The sequence below is a fragment of the Prionailurus viverrinus genome, chromosome C2 (genome assembly GCF_022837055.1).
Source record: "Prionailurus viverrinus isolate Anna chromosome C2, UM_Priviv_1.0, whole genome shotgun sequence".
Classification (NCBI taxonomy): Eukaryota; Metazoa; Chordata; class Mammalia; order Carnivora; family Felidae; genus Prionailurus; species Prionailurus viverrinus.
In genome coordinates this window covers 107009586-107031926 of record NC_062569.1, presented here as the reverse complement: position 1 = coordinate 107031926, position 22341 = coordinate 107009586, and the positions used below count along the sequence as shown (strand labels likewise).

General features: G+C 35.5%; 1 protein-coding gene across 3 annotated transcripts in view; it reads left to right on the top strand.

Annotated features, from left to right (window-relative positions):
- ALCAM (activated leukocyte cell adhesion molecule) overlaps positions 1 to 21631 on the top strand; it is a 211089-nt gene extending 189458 nt beyond the window's left edge. The window contains exons 12-15 of one of the 3 annotated variants that reach the window (XM_047874762.1): positions 1161 to 1293; positions 3128 to 3166; positions 3459 to 3576; positions 21515 to 21631. In XM_047874762.1, coding sequence (XP_047730718.1) covers positions 1161 to 1293; positions 3128 to 3166; positions 3459 to 3576; positions 21515 to 21602 — 378 coding nt within the window. In that variant the 3' untranslated portion in view covers positions 21603 to 21631. Of the gene's footprint in view, positions 1 to 1160; positions 1294 to 3127; positions 3167 to 3458; positions 3577 to 6567; positions 6575 to 11741; positions 11753 to 21514 lie in introns of those variants that run through there. The other 2 variants (XM_047874763.1, XM_047874764.1) reach the window with 2 other exon arrangements.
- Positions 21632 to 22341: the final 710 nt, after the last annotated feature.

Here is a 22341-nt window from a genome sequence, read left to right as displayed (position 1 = left end):
TGGGAAGTGGAAAAGTAGCATGTGAACTTACTATGAGGATAAAAATAACAATGCCATTCTTCATTGTCAAGGAGAAGGATTGATTCTGACCCACTAGGTGATATGTTATTTTTCTTGTTCTAGATTTGTGCTGATCCATCCATAATCTTTTATTTGTTCCCTGCTCAGTCACATGGTGAATCTATTATTTTATAACTACTGATGCCTCTAACCACTCCTGTCCCAGGGACTAGATAATCTCCCTAAGCAAGAGACTATCCTATGACCTCAAGGCTCTTACAGTATAGTTGGAGGAAGCAAAGAACAATGTAGGACATGGTGTGCATAACACAACTCAGAAAAGAGTCCAAGTACATATTTGCTTTAATCCAGTTGGCCCTTGGAGTCAAGTCCTGGGAAAGAGATTAAAGTGAATTGTCCCGGAGCAACTGGGTGGCTCAGTCAGTGGTGCACACGACTTTTGATCTCAGGTTTGTAAATTCAAGCCCCATGCTGGGTGTAGAGATTGCTTAAAAAAATAAAAAATACAAATAAAGTGAATTATCTCTTATTTTTGGAGGAATTGAATTGCAATGATTGTCCTCATTAACACCTCACAAAAAACAAATGAACTTACCAGTCACTGAAAAAGAACCCATTCTGCATTTAGCTCAGGAAACAAGAAAAAATAGTTTGATTTTCCCATGAGCAAATCATACATATGTAAGTACTTAGATATAATGTTGAAGATAAAGGAATTAACCCCTGAAGTTAAAAACAATGACATAATTTACAAATAAAAATTAAATTCTTAAATTTATTAAGAGAAAACCAGTGATTAGATCATTGCTGATTAATCATTTTGAGACAAGTACTATCACGCCAAAGTACTAACTAGCCTGAGAATCTCGAAAAAACAGAAAGAGTTTAATTAATTTAATAATTACAATAAAAGAATAAACAGAATAGAAGAATAAACAGAAATTTGATTTTGGATCCACTAATCTTTCCTTCCCTGCTGCAGATATAAACCTGAATTGGCCTTTTATCCTTGACCTTATATATATCCTTGAACACCAGATAGCACTACAAAGCACCTCTCCTGGCTCACTCAGTGTTACTCTTTTCCGTGTGTTTAATCCATTTATACTTCTAAGTTCATCTTCCTTCTTCTTTTCCAGACAGAGGAATCTCCCTATATAAATGGCAGGTATTATAGTAAAATTATCATTTCCCCCGAAGAGAATGTTACATTAACTTGCACAGCAGAAAACCAGCTGGAGAGAACAGTAAACTCCTTGAATGTCTCTGCTAGTGAGTATTTCATTTCTGGCATTAAAAAAGTAAGAAAATTTGAAGTTATTCTTCATTAGTTTAAAATCTTCAATTCCATCTTCCTGTACTGCATTATGGTAAGTTTTATTTATTTATTTTGCATTTGGTGTCATCATCACAGGCTCTTTTCTTTTTTCTTTTCCCGGTGTCCATCCTTGTACTGTCCTTGTCTTGACAGTTAAACCATTTCATGTTTTATCAGTCCAGAGACCTTATCTTGTCCAGGTATACTTCCCAAGAGCAACAGAGGATAAGAACTGAGTTGTTCTTTTTCAATCCGTGTTTTGTGTTCCGAATAGAGATAATTCAAAGATTATCTGAAAACACCTTTTAACAGTTTTAATTTTGGTAAAATTTTAATTCCCTTTAATCTATTACTTTGCATTCCAATTATATGAGGTATTTATCCCACCTTTATTTTGAATAGGAATGCCACATGCTTAGTCATTTAGCAAACTGATAGAAAACCGATACTCGAATTTATGAAATCCAGCTTCCAAAGTTGATGCTTTTGAAGAGGATATTTGAGTCATGACTACAAATTAGATCAATGCAATTATCTTAGAAAAGTGAAAAAATCTGACATGTTGAGCAACTTCTTCTGAAAACAATTTTCACTTAATTTGAAATTATCTATCATCTTCAATTTTGTCATTGTTTCTATCACTGGTCAACATTAAGCCAGGACCAGCCTGGAATGAGGCTTGGTTCTGGACAGGATGCTAACTGACCTTCCAGACTTTTATTTTTCAGTCAGTTGGAATCCTGTATGTGACATGAGCAGGATAGGGATATACTGACTAGGAATTAGCTGGAGCTAGGAAAAAATAATTGTGTAGAGATAATGGTCCTTAACAGAATATGACTGAAATATAAAACAGCCTGATGGATTGACAGGACAAAAGAACCAAACAAATTTAACTCTAAAATAGGTGCATTGACTTCTCAAAATTCAATTTAGCAAGTATTGATTTGTCCAACCTACAAAAAGAACTTATCCTTTCTTCCTGAACACAAGTTTCTCTTTTATTCCAACCCATTGAATAGCAGTTTCTAGACCTTGCAGTGGCTTGATGAACATTTAATACAGTTGTTTTCAATTTCACTGAGCACCTCCTAAAATTCCAATATAGTATATATGAGGATGGTCTGGGAATCTGCATTTTAACAAATGTCACTGGAGGTTCTGATGCAGGCCCATGCACATAGAAGAATATTTAAGTAGTTTAATATTAGATGATAATCCAGCACATCAGCAATTCTTAAAATGGGCCAGGAGCATGGTGCTATCAGAGTCATTTGGAGGGCTTCTGCAAACATCACATGGGATACCTCTTTGTCTCTGAAACATCCCTAGTTTTAACCTCTGCCCCCACCACTGTGAGAACATCGCTAATGACAAGTCCCTGACACTAGAGGATAAAAATGAATTCTCCACCGAGGCAGGAAAAGTTGAGAAACACTGCATTGTGATATATGGCAACTTGTTTCTCTTAAGGAAAAAAAGCCCTATTAAAAGGTGGTAAATAGTGGAGAAATTAATACGGATTTCAGATTAACACTAAAGCTTGTCAGTTGTGAAATTTTCTATGGTAGATTAATACCTTCGCAGTTTTAACGACTCTCCTTAAAACAAGATTAATTTCTTTGTAGGGAAGTTCACGCTCTATTAAATGTAAATTTTTTTCTACCCTTAGCTGTAGAATAGATATTTTATCTTTGAGTATTATTACATCATACTATAATGGTAAAGGTGACTTTCATATATCAACAAATTTTGTTTTTAATTTCATATTAACATTTTTCATTTCAGTAAGTATTCCAGAGCACGATGAGGCAGACGAGATAAGTGGTAGGTACTATGCTGCCGACTCTTCTTCCTTGACTATCAGCTCAAGATTTATGAAGTGTCATTGTATAAGTAATTTCTTAGCTGCCACAATTTTGACTTGAATTAAAATAGCAAATGAGACCAGATAGCAAGAATGCTAAAACTTTTATCTTTTAAAAGCACAAGTTTGCATGTTACTCATAGTAGTAGTAAGCCTTAATTATTCTTAATAAGAAATAATAGCCAGATTGACTTCTTTTCAGAAATCCTTGGCGGTGTCTGTAATTGCATGGACTTTTCTTCTCTGTTGTAGATGAAAACAGAGAAAAGGTGAATGACCAGGCAAAACTAATTGTGGGAATCGTAGTTGGTCTCCTCCTTGCTGCCCTGGTTGCTGGCGTTGTCTACTGGCTGTATATGAAGAAATCAAAGTAAGTTATGGAAAAACTAACGTCCCTGGGGAGAAAATGCAGTGTGTCAATGATGCTAACGTCAGCTGGGTGTACAATTTCTGTAACAGGAAAGGCATGTACCCCAAATCAGGCTGATGGTGTTTTGCTTTCAGCTCACAGTGACTGCTTTGTCAGCATCGGAGAGTTCGCTTGGGGTGTGATTTCACAGGTGTCCCCTTATTTTTCTCAGTCAATCGTCTAAATTCAGTGCTGGTGTGTGTGGGGGGCAGGGGCGGCGGGTATTACAAAGCATATGCTGCCAAAAAAGTCGGCCATTCTAAGCCATTTGGCTGAGGTTGGTAGAGAGGAATTAAAAATGGTTAGTACAGCGGTACTGGATGTCTTAGTCGATTAAGCATCTAACTTTGGCTCAGGTCATGATCTCATGGTTCATGGGTTCAAGCCCCTCGTTGGGCTCTGCACTGACAGCTCAGAGCCTGGAGCCTGCTTCAGATTCTGTGTCTCCCTCTCTCTCTCTGGCCGTCTCCTGCTTGTTCTCCCTCCCTCCCTTTCTCCCAAAAATAAATAAATGAACATTTTAAAAAATGGTTAGGACATCCTGTGGGAATGGCCAGGTGTCTGCAGTAGCAGTTCTGGCCAGCAGTGAAACTGCTGGTGAGATAGTTATTATCTTGTCACTTCTCCCCTATTCTAGTTAAGTCACTTAGGTCCATAAAAGGATCTAACTCAGGAAAAAAAAAAATCATCATTTTTTTTGTCTGTAATTTAAAAAGAAAATTAGACAAAGTACAAAGACTACTTTAAAAAATTATTTAAGTTAAAAATTATTACTCATAAAATAATCCAGTTAGAGCCAACTTTACAAATGATCTAATAGTGGTTTATAATGAAAATCCGATTAACCAATGAAGATTCTTCACATAAACACATGCCTAATACTCTTCATCACCCCAGCCTTGGCCCCAGATTCAGATGTGGAAGGGCAGAGATGGAGTTCTAGAGTTTTGCGTTTTTAGTTTCATTAGTGATTCTGTCGCATACCATTGGTTTCATACATGAGGAAATTGATTTTTGCAAGGGGGGTGTGTATAGCTAGTGGCCACTTCGGACTTAGTTTTCTATTTTCTTGATGTCTTATATAACCCCTTTCAACAACTCAGGTAAGTTAACTTAAAAGAAAATGAAAAGAAAAAGCAGACTTAACTAAGACCCATGATGTTACCTTGTAAAGAAAGCAATTTTGGTGAAGCAATATTCAAATGGAGCTGCCATCAAAGAGAGGCAATAGCTTAGAAATCTTTAAAGTCACATAATGTAAGCCTGTATTTAGTTCTGTTTTGATCCTGCAGCTCATCTCTGAAGCAAATACTATTATTATTCGCATTTCACATTTGAAAGAATTAAGGCAGAGAATAGTTTTAAATTACTTGCTTAAGGTTACAGTTTGTAAGGGCTGGAATTGTATTTGGTTTAAGACAGAGCTGTTTTAGCATCTTTGTGCTTAATTACTAGGTCTTATTGTCTATCACCATGCCTTACTTTTTCCATGGTTTGGGATTTTGTTTTTGTTTTTGTTTTTGTTTTTGTTTTTGTTTTTGTTTGGTTTGGTTTTGGTTTTTTGGTTTGTTTTCATCATGTATGTTCCTGGTATGTATTATAGTTGTACTTGTTCACTCTCACGTAGGGGCACAGTCCCTTTAGATCTTGGCACCTCACTCCTCAATCTTGAGCAGTCCCACTATCACTTGGTAACAAATGTATTCTTTTTGTCAGTGTACATTTTACCTGCCAACACTTTATGTGGGTTTGTGCCTGTGGTTTCTATGGAAAATTTAGAAGATCGCCTGTTCCCTGTGCATGAAAGGAAACGCAAACTGTTGCTCAGAGACAATATCTAATAAAAAATTCTTCTATCTGTAGAGGTTTCTTGATGGTCAAAATCCTATTCTCCCTTTATAATCCCCTATAAAGTATTCACAAACCTAACAGCTTGGACTCTGGAGTATTTCCCTTTTATTTACTTCAGATTTCTGATGCATTCCAATGTAATTTTATTTCTTAAAAGAATAAAAATGAAATTTCTCTGTATCCTGGAACTGAGCTGAAAAATAAACGGCAGTTCTCTACATTATGACAAAATAAATGCTGAATTTTTGGAGCTCCCCCAATGTTTTTAATCATCCTATTCTAATCGCCAGGATCTCATTAGACCCCATTTTTTTTCCATGAATAAAAAAATTATGTGTGTAGGATTTTTTTTTTATTGTTACTTCATTGGCTATTATCATGGTGACCGAAAATTAAAATCATGGATAAATAAATTCTGGACACTCGGCCTCATAGTGTCTTTAGGTTAAGGGTTAAGACTTCATGAATTTCCTTTAAAGTGCCTCATTAAATTAAGAGCAGATTTTACCATCTGACTTGAACATTTGTCTAAATAACTGTTATTTAATTGAAAAGTGCATCGACTTTGCCAGAGTTAATATTATTGGTAATCAAAGTAATAAATTGCAATTCTCATCCCAAGCATCAGAGCATTTTTATGAAGAATTGTGGAACTCTTCAGATTTGCTAAGTATTTTGCATTCCTGATTACTTATTCCTTGCTAGTGCCCTCTGAGATAAGCCAGCATTTTTGCAACATGAGTCATTGTTAATCCTTGTGTCCAGAGTTAAGTTGCACATTCATAATAAGAGCTTTCAAGTTAAGAATTGCTACATCATTTTGGGCTGTACTATACTCTCTTTCTTTCTTCTTTTCTATATAATAATTTCGACTTTACAAATCACTACAAGGGTTTCACTGCTGTCATCAGCTAATTCATCACCATTTTACATGGGTCTGAGAGATTTCTAATAAACATATAGTCCAGAGGTTTTCCCCAGATATATAACCCTATGTTTACCATTTTGAAAAATAATACCATCAATAATGTTGTGAGGCACCATTATGGCAAACACTTTGAACAAAGATTACAAGTTAAACATCTTATTTAAAAGTCTCAGTTATACAGTTCCCAGAGCAGGAAGGTTTAAGCGGCATTTAGAAGTTCTTTGCATTGGCAATTTTAAAAGTCAGTGGAGAGAGAGGAGAGAAGCAATCTTTCATGCCCAAATAGAACTTAAGAGTACATTTGTTAACATGCCTAGTGGCCACTTAGCTAACATGCATTCCCCATTCCATTAGTATGAGCTGCATATTTTCGTATCTATTTCAAATATGAAGATTGCAGCAAGAAATGCTTAGCAGTCGTGCTTGGCATTGTGATCTGGTATATTCATTGTAGAGTAAGGACTCACGGTGATTCCTCTGCTGCTTTAAATCATATGATTTCTCATTACAAGTTATTTTCCTTAAGTTGGATGTTTTTTAATAATGAAAATGGATGACTGATCATTTCCCATGTATATAGAGAATTAATTCATAGTACTATGCAAAAAGCATTAATTGACTAACTTCACTTCATTTCTAGCTGTCTAACAGATAGGAGAATATTAAAGAAATAGAGGCTATTCAATTATTATTTTTTATTGGGGTGCCTGGGTGGCTCGGTTGAACATATGATTTCGGCTCAGTCATGATCTCACAGTTCATGAGTTCAAACCCACACTGGGCTGGCTGCTGTCAGCATGGAGCCCACTTTGGATCCTCTCTTCCCCTCTCTCACTGCCTCTCCTCCACTTGCATTCTCTCAAAAATAATAAATAGACATTAACAAATTATTATATTTTATTATTTTCTCCATTTCTCTTAATTCTGTCCTCTGAACATTGTTTTTAGCTCCTCAAAGTTAAATGTTACTCTTTGAGTTCCAAATCCTTTCTTGCATATCTTGGAGTACAATAGCTAATGAAAAATTAAGAGCCAAAGATAAAGGAAAAATAGAAAGGCAGCATAATGTAACCACTAACTTATTCAGGCATTTATTAAAACCATAATTTCCAGGTTGGTTGCATTTAAGAGACCCCTGACCACCATACTTCTTATCACTAAACTGCGAGTAAGCATTAACCAGACATTTGTAATCTCAAAATACACATTGTGTGAATCTTGGAAACTTACCAAGCGATTTATCTTTTGGAACTGTGGAACTCATGACTATTTTCATGAAGTTTTTCTGTAATCTGTAGACAAGCTGTAAGTCTAAAAATCACAAATATCTTGTCAGTTCTGCCTTGTGTAATGCTATATTATTCCACTACTGCCTCAGAAAAAAAAAAAAACAGACAGTCTTAAATTGGCAAAAAGACTAAAGAAGACTTGCCTAAAACCCTGAAATTTTAAGAAACAATGTTATTTGTTTCTTAACCATGCTATTAAGCCTTTCTAAAATGTTTCTCATTAGTATCTCTTGATATGTAGAACAAGATCTTGTAAGAAACTTGATTTTAACTGAATTCTCTTTCCAATCAATACTCACTCTAAAATCAAATGCATGTTCCCACGAGGGAAAACTGACCCCCTACTGAATAAATTGAGAAGATAGTGCTGGAGGACCATTTATAGCACATTTTTAATGACTTTCCTCATTTATTGCTATATAAGCACCTACTAGTCTTTTTTCTATTTATTTTTTTTTTAACTGAAATTCTCAACAATTTAATGAGTTAAATGCAGGTAACCCTATTTCACAGTGTCCAAGTCCTTGTGAAATTAACCTGCTCAAGGTAGTGCGTGCAGTATATTATTCCATATCCCCTTGTAGTTTCAAATATATTTTGCTGCTTCAAAACTTCTTTGGAATTAAAATTTATCTGACTTGGATTGGTTGCTGGCATTTAATATAGTGCGAGGGATGGGAAAGTGTGCTTTAAAATGCAGGCCTGACATGGCCTCTCTCCTTGTGTTATAAATTGGGCTAATCCTTGGACACCTAGGTGGGCCAGTTGGTTGAGAGCCCCCGACTCTTGATTTCGTCTCAGGTCATGATCCCACGGTGATGGGATGAAGCCCTGTGTCAGGCTGTATGTGGAGCCTGCTTCGGATTCTCTCTCTCTCTCTCTCTCTCTCTCTCTCTCTCTCTCTCTCCCTCTGCCCCTCCCCCTCTTTGCTCTCTCTCAAGAAAAGAAAAAAAAAGAAATTGGGCTAATCCAAATATTGGTTTCTTTCTCTTTCCCTATCCATAACCTAGCAGGCAGCCAGAAGAAGGGAGAAAAGAAAATGCCCCATTAGTCTATCAAACCATAAATAACAGTGGACTAAAGGGAAAATAAGATAATGTAGAAATGCTAGAGTCTTCATCCAGTCGATCAATCACAAGGTCATTGGCCATTCAAAGGTCAGAACCATCCATCCGTGACCCTCTTCTCCCCTGCTAGATATTACCTGAGATGTTTCCAGAGGAAAGGGCTTGCATCAAAATATAATGTTTTCAATTTTTAAAATCTTTTCTAGCTGTCTGTATATACACATTTCATTTTTTTTTCATTTCAAATATGTTTTCTCTTCAAAAGTGAAGGGAAGCCTTGTTCCCTGAGCCAAGCTACGTGCTATACCAACATTACCCACCTTAAGGAAACATTTTGAACAGTAAGGCTGCAGGTGGCATCCTGTTTTTGTTGCATATTCAGAATTGTTACATTTATTTTAATTCTCTAATTGTTTATGTAGTAGATGGTCCCCATATTTACTATTGGCCTAAACAAAAGGCCATTTTTTGAGATTTTTACTGAAGACTTAAGGATTTCCTATTTTAGCAGAGAGTTTCTTTAGTGAGACTTAGAAATTCCTAAGGATATGAAGTTGGAAGTAGCAATAATAAGACGAACTATTTATTTTTCTTCTTTTCCTTCTTCAAACCCAGAAAATGCTGACAAGTCTTCTTCTGAGACACAGGGACTAGAGCCCTCCTATCCTCTAACTCTTTATTAAGCTTGGCCCAGGAGGAAACTCACTTTGCTGAGAGCCATGACCAGGGAAGGAAGAAAAATAACTATTCTCTTGGATATGACCTTAATTGCCTGCACAGGTATCAATGGCCAGTTTGCTGAAAGAGGCAATTCCACACTCTCAGGGTCCCAGGCTTAAATGCCTTAGTGCCATTCTGTGGGGTCTGCCAGGCATGCCAGAAATGAGAAATCACAGAAAACGTCCCTCTACCTAGGAAGTTTTAACGATTACTCATGCTCCCTCTGAGAGAGTTTTCAAATTTGTTATACGTAAGTCTGCTTTTGAAAAATCCTAAAATCTTATGAACTCTTCCATGTGCAAGTTATTTTAAATGGGTATTTTTTTGTTTTCCAAATGTGCAATTCTAGTGTAACATTTTATTTATCTTTTCATAATACCACCTTGCAAGATTGTGATGCATTGGTTAGGACTGCCACTCTCACCCTCCTTCACTTTGCCAAACTTCTTCATTCCCCACTAAATTATTTTTTTAATGTGGTCGTAGTTGACATACAACATTGGTTAATAAGGTGGACGACATATTGATTTGATACATTTATATATGGTGATTAAGGTTACCACCAGAGTATTAGCTACCACCTCCATCATGTCACATAATTATCACCTCATTTTGTGGTGAGAACAGTTAGGGTCTAATGTCTTAGCAACTCTGAAGTGTTAAAATGAAGGCACACTTAGTTGATACTACCATTATACGTTCCCTACCTCCTTCAAAGGAGATCTCCAAACAAGTCTATAATACTGAGGGAAATCTCACCAAAAAAGTTGGAGAGTCTTCTCAAAAGTTATTTAAAAGCAGTTTGAACCCTTAATAGGCACTGCATTTATGGAAATGACACAGAATGAAGAGTTGAGACTTAAGTTTGAGCTCCCTTCTGCTACTTAGTGGCTATATGGCCATGGACAGCAGCTCCATGACTCACGTCAGTTTGGTCAGCCTCTGTCACTGCTGAGGGCTTTGCTGTCCACTGTCACATTTACCCTTATATCTGCCCTGCGAGCAGATCCTGTTATTCCCTGTTTATAGGTGAGCAAGCATGCTTCAGAGGATGTATTTGTCCAAGCACTTGCAACTCAGACTTGACACATGAGGATGAGAATCCAGGCCCTCTGACCCTATGACCAAGACTTTACTCAGTCTCACAGACTAGTCTAGATGGTCACCTCGAGGGCTTCCTCCATGATTATTGCAATTCTATGATTTCAATGTTCTCTTAAAGTTACATAAAAGCTGAACAATGAAGAAAGTTTAAGGCAACCAATAATAATTTTGACCCAAGCACTCATTCTTCATAAATGCCTAAACTTGTCCTTCAAATCAATTGACTGGAGAATATTTTGCTAAAGAGAATGACTTAAATAAATGTTTCTAGGGTGTCTGGGTGACTCACTTGGTTAAGCATCCAACTTTGGCTCAGGTTAAGCATCTGACTTTGGCTGACTGTTGTGAGTTCGAGCCCTGCGTCGGGCTCTGTGACAACAGCTCGGAGCTTGGAGCCTGGAGCCTCCTTCAGATTCTGTGCATCCCTCTTTCTCTGCCCTTCCCCTGCTCGCACTCGGTCTCTCTCTCAAAAATAAATGAACATTAAAAAAAATTAATTTTTCCTCTTCCAGTAGTAGAGGTATTTATAACCTCTATAATTATTTCAAATCTCTGCTCTTTTCCAAAATTAAAAAAAGATACATCCATAAAGTTGTATTTATTTTTACTATATCATTTTAAAAATCAAGCCAAAGTAATCAGAATAATTTTTAAATGCTTTTCCTGCTAGATAGAGTGGAGTCTCAGTAATACAAATGGAAAGATCAGTGATAAAATTTATGTAAATCTCATGTACATAAACACAATATACACCCCCTCCCCCACCAACCACACTATTGTTATTTCTATTTAGCACATTTCATGATGGTTAACACTTAGCATATTTGTATAACTGTGTAACATGGTGCATGGATGCTAAGACCCCTGGAGTTTGAATCCTGGCTTTGCTACTTAGTAGCTGTGTGATCACAAGCAATTTTATTAATCTCATTGTAATATCTGTACCACATTTAGAACAGTGCCTGGCACATTAAGGCATTATAAGGGTGTTAGCAGTTATAATTTTGGAGAGTGAGTTTAAGAAGGGAGATATTTGCTTTTCATTTACAGTTTCATATATATATATATATATATATATATATATTTTTTTTTTTTTTTTTTGCTTTGTAAACTTTAAAATAAGAAAAACAATTTGTATGGGGTGCCTGGGTGGCTCAGTTGGTTAAGCATCTGACCCTTGATCTCAGCTCCAGGTCATGATCTCACAGTTCGTGGGATTGAACCCCAAGTCAGGCTGTGTGCTGACAGTGTAGAGCCTGCTGGGGAGTCTCTCCCTCCCTCTCTCTCTGCCCCTCTGCCACTCGAGGTATCTCTCTTTCTCTCTCTCTCTCAAAAATAAGTAAACTTAAAAAAAAAGAAACAAAAAGCAATTCATTTGAAGTTACTCAACTCTAACTCTACAAACATTTTCTACAAATATTTCATGTTGCCTTTAACAACCCTTTTTTCAAACTGTGAACAGTGATCTTTGGCCTGATTTACCTGAACAAATACACTGAAAAATACTGTGATTTGCCCTGAGTAAAGCTTCCCTAGGGAAAATTCTAGTCACTCCCTTTTTCTTGATACCTCTTTCTTCTATTTGATGTAACTTGATGAAATCATCCCTAGACCAATATATCCACCCAGAAAGTAAATAGAAAGGGAAATAAAATAGTATGCAGTTTTTCACTGCACATTTTCCCTGGTTCTTTCGGTCTCTGACTAGAGGCATATGCTTTAGCTTGTGGCTCTGTATGTTTTTATATTAAGGTAAAATTTGCTTACAATAAATGTGCCATTACATGTTTTGAGAAATGTAATACACCTTGTGACCATTACTCCAGTCACAGAATGGAGCATCTCATCACCCCAGAGTATTCCCTTGGACTCTCTTCCTGTTCAGCCCCACTATCCATGTTCCCTTAGGCAACCACTGTGCTGATTGTTATCACTAGAGATTACGTTTGTCTAGTCTGGAGCCTCATACAAGACGTACTCCTTTGTGCCTCGCTTTTTTCTTTTAACATAGTGTTCCTGAGATACATATATTAATGATTTGTTGAAATTACTGAGTAGTGTTCCATTGTTAGAATATGTCACATTATTTTAATCCATTCTCTTGTTTATGGACATTTGGATAGTTTCCAGTTCGGGCTATTATGAATAATATGGCTAAAAAAAAATCCTTATATAAGCATTTTTGTGAGTATTTGTTTTCACCATCTTGGGTTAATACCTAGAAATGGAATCGCTAGGTCATAGGGTAGATATTTTTCATAAGAAATTGCCAAACAGCTGTCCAAAATAGTTGTCCAATTCCCGCTCCCACCAGCTATGTATGAGAATTTTGGTTCTTCCACATTCTTGCCTAACTTTGGTATTGTCATTCTGTTTAATTTTAGCCATTCCAGGAAGTGTGAAATTATATCTAATTTTGGTTTTAACTTGCATTTCCCTGAGACCTAATGATTTTAAGCTTTGTGTACTTATTGGTCATTATCTTTTGTACAGTTACTATTCCTGTCTTTTACTTGTGATTTTACCGGTATTTGGGTTTGTATGTGTGTGTGTGTGTGTGTGTGTGTGTGTGTGTGTGATCTGTAAGAGTTCTTTACATGTTCTGTATAAAAGTCCTTTGTTATAGATATATTGTGACTATTTTGTTCTAGTCTGTGACTTCTTTTCTTTTTTTCATGCTGTCTTTTAATGAGTGGAAGTTTTTAATTTTAATGAAGAGCAACTTATGAATTTTTTTCCTATTATGTTTACTGCTTTCTGTGCCCATGGTACAAAATGTTTGCTTATCCCTAAATAGCAGAGATATTTTTCTATGTCTTTTTCTAGAAACTTTATACATTTAAGAATATGATATATCTAAGATTTTGTGTGTGATACAAGACAAAGGTGGTTTATTTGTTTGGTTGGTTTTGCTTTTGTTATATTTGTCAACTCATTCCAGCATCATATGTTAAAAAGATTTTCTTCTGGCCTTGGAACTTTTGTAGTAGTAATAGTGGTAATAAAAATAATGATAATACAATGTAAGTCTTTCAACTTTGATGTTCTGCTTGTGTTAACAATCTTATTTCTTTGCATTTTCATATAGATTTTAGCAACTTGTTAATTTCTACCAAAAAAATTTAAGAGCTTTGTGGGATTATGGTTGCTTTGAATTTATAGATAAATTTGGGTAGATTTGAATCTCAAATTTGACATCTCTTAGCCTTCCAATATGTGAATATCATTTTTCTCTCCATTTACTTTCCATTTTTTCTTAGCAATATATATATTTTTTAATTTTCATGTTATTTTTTGAGAGAGAGATAGTGAGCAGGGAGGGCCAGAGAGAGGGGGAGACTGAAAATCTGAAGCAGGCTCCAAGCTGTCTGCACAAAGCCCAATGTGGGACTGGAACCCACGAACTATGAGATCATGATGGGGCCAAAGTCGGATGCTCAACTGACTGAGCCACCCCAGCACCCCGCTTAGCAGTATTTCATAACTTTTAATGTAGACATGGACATATCTTATAAAATTTATTCTTATGTTTTATGTCTTTTGCAGCTATTATAAATGCAATTATTTTGCAATTTTATTTTCCATTTTTATATAAAAATATGATTATTTTGTTGTTGTTGAAATGTATACAGACACCTTCCTACATTCACTTGTTAATTCTATTCGTTGTCTTGTGGATTCCTTAAGATTTCTATGTAAACAATCATTTCATCTGGAAATAGAGATAATTTTACTTCCTCCCTTCCCCTCTGTATGCTTTTTCTATTTCTTTTTCTTGCTTTGTTGCACTCATAGAGATCTCCAATACAATGTTGAATAGAACTGTTGAAATCTTTACATGTTCCCAATTTTAGGGAAGGAATTGTTCAATATTTGCCATTATGCATGATATTTGCTCTTTGTTTTTCATATATGCCTACCCAGAGTTAGCCAGACTGTGGGGCTAAGGTACGATTCTCCCAACTGCCAAATCTTCCCAGACTTCTGACCCCCAATGCAAGGAGTTAGTGTGCAAATACTGAGTTTAGAAGGAAGAGTCCACATAAGAACATCCTTGCTTCTGATACTAGTTCAAGTTGAGGGTTTACCAAAACCACACTCAGGTCTGATCAATTGCTAGAAATACAGAGTTTTACTGGAACCTAATATACTCTTGTCTATGTTCATTACAAGTAATGGATATGTGGAAATTGGCCAAGGAAAAGAAATAGCGCAGAGTCTGGGAGAGTTCCAAATGTGAAGTTTCCTTTGTCTTCAGACATGTTACTCTACTGCCACTGATGTGTGGCAAAAGCATGGGCTATTGCCAATCTGAGAAGCTCGCTTGAGCTTTACTGTCCAGAGTTTTTATTAGGGCTTTGCTACACAGGCATTATTGATTGACTACGTGTCCATATGGTTTACCTCAGTCTCCAGCCTCTCCCTTCCTCAGAAATCAGGCTGATATACCACATAGCCAAAAGCCCTAAATCATATGGCTGTTCTTACAGGATGGCCAGCCCGCACCCTAAGACCATTGGATGTTAATGGCCATATGCTGAGACAACCTCTCAGCATAAACTATTCCATGCGATTGGAGATGCACCAGGAAAAAGAAAGCCACTCCTACCACTTAGGATATCCTAACTATTTAGAGATTATCTCCCAAGAACTAATGACAAAGCCCAGATTTTCTTTGGGCAAGGCCAAATTCCTTACTACACAATGCCCTTTAAGAGGCTAAAGAAATTTTTTAAATATCCCTAGATTACTGAGAGTGATATTCGTGATAATTTTCTATCACAGATTATCATTGAATTTTCTCAAATGCTCTTTTGACATCTACATTACATTACATCTGCATTTACATTATTTCTATAAAAAATCATATTGTTTTCCTATATTCTTTATTCTGATAAAATGGTAAATTATATTGATTGATTATTGGATATTAAGCTAGTCTTGCATTCCTGGAATAAATCCTACTGTATTATGATATATCATATTTTGTATACATTGATGGATACTGTTTATCAACATTTTATTAAGAATTGTTTACATTCATGAGGAATAGTGATCTGTGATTTTCTTTTCTTATAATATCTCTGCTAAATTTTTGTACTAGGGTAATGTGAGCTTACTAGAATGAGTTGGAAAGGGTCCCATCCTCTTCTTTTACTGAAAGATGTTTTTACTTCCTTAAATATTTGGTATAGTTCAGAGATAAAACCACCTGGGCCTGGAGTTTTCTTTATGAGAATTTGTTTTAAAACAAAAATTATGATTTCAGTTTCTTTAATAGACATAAGGTTGCTTCCTCTTGAATAATTGGTAAGCTTTTCAAGAAAAATGTCCATTTCATTTACATTGTTGACACTTTTGCAAAACGTTACCCATAGAATTCTGATTCTGCAGTGATAACACTTTACTTTCTAATATTGTTAATTTGTACTTTATTCCTTTGTCATGCTCAGTGTTTTTAGAGAATTAATCAATTTTCTAATAATTTCAAATAACTTTCTTATTTGTTTTATTTTTATTTCTATTACTTATTTTCAATTTTAATTCTTTTTGCTCTTAGGATTACTATTCTCTTTTCTACTTTATTTAGAAAGTTATTCAACTTTCTCTTCTTTTTTTAATTTCATAAATGAATTAAAAATTTAGATCACTGCTGTTAGCCTTTCTTCTTTCATAACACAAGCATTTAAACTATGAATTTCACTCACAGCACTGAGTTAGCTGCATTCCACAAATTTCAGTATGTTTTGTTTTCATATTCATTCAGTTAAAAATGTGTTTCAATTTTCTCTGTGGTTTCTTCTTTGGAGCCAGGTAGCTCAAACTGTGTTAAATTCCACACATTTCTCCTTGACTTCTGTTTTGTTAAGACAGCCTGCTCTGTAAGCTTTTAATCTTTTGAAATGCATTGAAAGTTATTCTTTCGGCCTTCCATGCAGCCATGCAGCATTACCTGGAGGATGCTAGATGAGCATTTGAAGAAAACACTTGGGTGGTTGATGGGTACGGTGTTCTATAGCTGTATGTCAGATTAAGATAGATAACAGTTTGTTTAAATCTTCTTATCCTTACAGATTTTTTTTTCAAATTATATAACATCACTTCACATGTAAGAGGGTTACAAGCCAGTACTTCCAGTACTAGAGCTAGCTCAGTACTAGTAACTTCATCATGATTGTGCATATGGAATTTTGGTCCATTAATCCTATCAGCTACTGAGACAGGAGTATTAGATTCTCTAAATAAGGTTGTGTATTTGTCTGTTGATTTCTCCCTTTAATTCTGTCAGGTTTTGCTTTATGTTTTCATTAATTACATACACATACAATTGTCATGACTTCCTTGTGTATTGAAACTGTTGTAACTATGAAATGTCTCTCATTGGTGCTGTAATGTTCCTCGTGTTGAACTTTACATTGCCCCATATGAATATAGCTATAGTGCTTTCATACGCTTCCTGTTCACAGGTATATCTTTTTCTCTCCTTTTATTTTCAGTTTGCGATCTCTGTATAGTTAAAGTGCACCTCATGTATGGTAAAGGTGATAAGACTATGACTCTCAGGCTGCTGTCTGATTTTGTAAAGAAAGGTTTTTGGTAGCACAGTCATGCCCATTTCTTCTCATGTGCTTTGTGTTGTTTCACACTATCACGCCAGTGTGGAAGAGTTGGAACAAAAACCATATGGCCTCCTAGCCTGAAATAGTTACAATCTGGACCATCCAGAAAAAATTTTAACGCCTGGAATATCGCATTTGCTTACTTGCTTATGACAGTCTGACAGTCTCCCTTTTATTTATTTATTTTCTTAATTTTTTTTTAAAGTTTATTTATTTTTGGCAGAGAGAGAGAGAGAGAGACAGACAGACAGAGCATGAGTTGGGGGAGAGGCAGAGGGAGGGAGTGACAGTCTCCCTTTTAATTGGAGGATTTAGCCAAGCTACACTTAAGTATTGATATAATTACATTTAAGATCACCATCTCACTATTTGTTTTCTAGTTGTACTCTGTTTTTCTTTTCCTGCCTTCTTTTGACTTACTCAGATAAGTGTTAGTATTATATTTTAATTTCTCTAATGGCCTTTTAACTATACCTCTTTCTATTCTTTTATTGTGGTTGTTGTAGGGATTACAATAAGAACTCTTAATTGATAACAATCTACTCATGTAATAATCTAAAACTCTTGAAACATTATAATTTTAGATAACCTCCTTCATGTAATTATAGTGTGAGGTTGATAATAAATGAGTTGTAATGAATATGACAGCAATAGCAAAAAGGATGAAGGAAGTTAAATGAAATTATAATGTTTCAAGGGTCTTACATAATGCAGTATGTATCGTATTAAATGATTGTCTTTATAAAAATTGTTTTGAATAGTATTTATATTTTACCACACACATATAATCTGAATTCATTCTCTCTTGTCCATCTGAGTTTCCATGTAGTGTCATTTCCCTTCAACCAAAGAACTTTCCTTGATACTTCTCAGCACAGGTCTGCTAGCGATAATTTATTCCGGTTTTCTTTCATCCAATTTTATATGTCTTTATTACCTTTGCTTAAAAAATCTTTTTACTGGATATAAAATTCTGGGTTGAGATATTTTTCTTTCAGCATTTTAAAGATGTTTAGTTATCTCGTATATGCATTTTTTTCCTGAGACATTAGCAGTTATTCATGTCATTGCTCCTCTGCCCAAATTTTCTGTGGCTACTTTCAAGTTCTTCTCTATATTTGCTTTTGGTCAGTGTGATTATGACATACATAGGTGTGTTTTTCTTTGTATAATTCCTGCTTGGGGATTGCTGAGCACATTGGATCTCCAAGTTAATGAACATGAACAAATCTGGGAATATTTTTCATTGTTCTTTAAATATATTTTCTACCCCCTTTGCTTTTGCTTTTTCTACTGGGACTCCAATTACACATATGTTAGACTACTCAATATTGTCCTACAAGTCACTGAGGATCTTTTTCTCGTATCATCTTTCTGTTTTTAAAAATTTATAATTTATGTTGTTTTGTCCTGTAGGTTCACTGAGGCTTTCCTCTGCTACCTCCAATCTGTTGATATGATAATTCAGTGAATTATTCATTTGCAGTGGGAATCATTTTTGTTTACATTTTTTTTGCACTGAAATTTGTCTATTCTCTCATTGTCACCACTTTTTTTCTTTATGTCATTTAACATGTAATATAGTAACTGATTTAAAGTTCTTCCTTTGTATTTCCAAATTCTGTGTCATCCAAGGATACTCTCTGGACTTTATGTTAACATTTTTCTATTCTTCATATGTATGGTAACTTTTTTTTATTATATATTGGTCTTTTGGGGGTGATATGTTATAGAGATTCCATGTTCCATTATATTCTCCTAAAGGATATGGATTGTTTTTCTTGGCAGGCAGTTCAACTTCTGGCTGATTTCCTTGATTTTGTGAAAGTTACATTTACATTTTATATGACACACATATCTTAGGTTGAATACCAAGACTCATCACAGAGTCTTGGCTTTTCTGGGATTTCAGTGGAAAGATTGATATGTTTGCCAAGGACTTTTGGCTTGTCGAGATTCAACTCCAAACATATGTTTCTCTATGTAGGGTAGTAGCTAAAATCTATGTCACTTTTTTTTTTAATATTTTTTCATTTTTGAGAGAGAGAGAGAGAGAGAGAGAGAGACAGAGTATAGGCAGGGGAGGGACAGAGAGAGAGAGGGAGACACAGAATCCGAAGCAGACTCCAGGCTCTGAGCTGTCAGCACAGAACCTGATGTGAGCTTGAACTCATGACCTGAGCTGAAGTTGGATGCTTAACCCACTGAGCAACCCAAGCACCCCTGTAGCACATTTTTAAGCTTTCCAGTTGTTGCTTTCTACTTGGCTAAGTGAAATTTCTCGCCTCCAAGGGAAGAAATAACATCCAAAGGGTTTATTGTGATTTACACAAATATTTGGGGTTCTCACCACTCTGTGGCTCTCTTCTTTCTGAGATTTTTTTTCTCCTTTACTTTCAGAGTTTTAGTTAGCTTATGCCTCTCCAGCTGGGAGATGACCTCAGAGGAAAAGTTATGTAAAAATAGAGCTCATCCAGTATAAGGGTCAAATTTCCTTTGGTTTCTACTTGATTTTAGATAGATATAGATATAGATATAGATATAGATATAGATATAGATAGATATAGATATATAGATATAATGTAGACAGCATATGTCTATATGTCTATATGTTATATATAAAAATATATATACTGTGTTTATATATTTTATATGAGAAAAATATGAGAAAAGGAGCAAGACCATTTGCATCATTCTTCCATTTTCCTGGAAAATATATATGATAAGGTTGTTGTCATTCACCATAATGTACCATTTTACTGCAAGGTAGGAAATATTTATGTGATAATATGATATAGGTCAAGACATAGACTCCAACTGACGGCATGTCTTATTTACATTTGAAATGTCTGTTGTAAAATGCTATTACGTATTTTAGCACTTCTCACGTTGGCAGAGTTTGAGCTTGCTCTCCTGCCTTATGAATGGACTTAGAAGGGTGTAGTTTCAGCTAAACTAAGAATTTTTAAGTCAAAAATTAAATTAAACTCATGCTAAATATAATGAGTGTCCCTAGTTTAAATGAGCCATATGTCTTTATCTCACTTGGACATATATCATATACCATTACATACCTCTTTCTAGTAAAGTTGTGATTCTTAGCAAATGAATCCATTTCAATAATGGAAATACTTTTAAGGGAAAAATGGAGTTTTCTCCCCAGTTTCCTTGGCACATCTGGATATATATTTCTTCTTAAAAATAGAAATATTATTAGGAATTATATGGCAATAATAATTTAAACTACCATATCACTGTGGTTCTGCTGATGAGCTTATAACAGGGAGGGAGAGAGTTAAGGAAGGAGAGAAAGGAAGGAAGGGGGAGGGAGGGAAGGAGGGAGGGACAGAGGGAAGGAAGGAAAATAGGAGGGAGGGAGGGAGGGAAGGAAGGAAAACAGGAGGGAGGAAAGGAGGGAGGAAGGAAGGAAGGGAAGGAGGGAGGGAGGGAGGGAGTGGTACACTTTTTGAAAAACAGTTATGGTTTCTCCTGGGTCATCCTAAAACCAAGGAATTTATCTGTGTGCTTAAGAAAACCTGATTTCAGCTCTTAAAGGATAGAACCCAGTCATGTGTAACCATGGCAGCAACTCTCAAACTTTGGCAGAAGCTGAGCCACCAGGGAGCCTTGTTTATCATGGATTGCTGGCCCTCTCCCCAGAGTTTCTGTTTCTGTTGTTCTGTTTGCACTTCTGTCAAGTTCCCAGGGGGTGCTGATACTGCTGGTCTAGGACCACAGTTTGAGAACCACCATGTTAAAGCTACTTTGGCTTCTGCTGCCAGATTCCTGTCATAAACTTGGGTCTCTTTCTAATCTTGCTTGTGATTTATTTGATAAAACAGAATTCATAAACAAAGATACAGGACATTAGTCCAGTCTGGATGCATAATACGGAATGACAAAAGAGAAAGGCACTAATGAAATACCCTCAGAGAAAATTTGCAGAAAGTATTTGCCCAAAAGGAAATTTTTGATTATTGAGTTGATAATAATTACTTCCCAGAAAGTGGAGAGGAAAAAAAAAAGCCCAAAACATGATGCAACTAAGTATGTATAGTCTGTGTTCACAATAATTAGTTGGTTTTTCTCCTACCATATATTTAATGCAACGCCATTACTCAAGGTAATCTCATTGGAACGTGTTCTGTTACCAGTCCAGGTTCACAGATGTGGATTTGTTCACCCCAGTAGTTTGTCTATATTAGATGTAAAACATTTGCTTTTCAAAGATACATTCATGGAACCCTAAAATTAAAAAAAAAAATAAAAAGTTAAATACACATGTGTCAATGTGATGATATTTATTTAATTTTCTTACAGGACTGCCTCAAAACATGTAAACAAGGACCTTGGTAATCTGGAGGAAAACAAAAAGTTAGAAGAAAACAATCACAAAACAGAAGCCTAAGAGAGAAACTGTTCTAAAGTGTTGTCCAGGTGGGTAGGCTGTTTGAGGTTTATAGAAATAATTCCCAATGAAAGTACAAAACACCCTAGGAGACGAAAGGGAAAGTAAGCCTTGACGTTGAGATGCTTCGTAATTGCAACTTTCCAAACAGGAAGAGAGTTTTTGCCAAAGGAAACTTTGGTAACTCAGAAAGGTGTTCTCAGAAGAATGGAATCTCAACAGTCTACCCATCTTCTAAAAAATAATCATTATTCTGTGACTAATTAAAACCAGTGTTGAGATTGTAACATTCAATTAGCATTTTGTCTTCTAATGCCAAAATTTTTGCTGAGTGCAAAGAAGTTGAATTTTCTAAATTGATACTTTGGTTGGATGAGGGCTGGTTCTAATACTTCAAATTTATCTTAAAAAGCAATTATGAGAAGAACTTTTAAATATAAAAATTTTAATCTAAGGATTTAATATACTTACAAGTGTCGTGTATTTATGCAGCCATTCCCCAAACTATTTTAAAGAAAAAATTTGTGTAGACACACAAAACTTTTGCAGATAGTATGTGTATTATATATATGTGTGTGTATATGTATATGTGTATCTACATATGCACATATATGTGTATGAGTGTATAATGTATATATCAGTGTTACATATATTGCGTAATTTTATATATAATAGCTATATGAGTATGATTTTTTTAAGACAATCTCAAAAAAAGTCTTTTCCATGGTATTGCCACTTG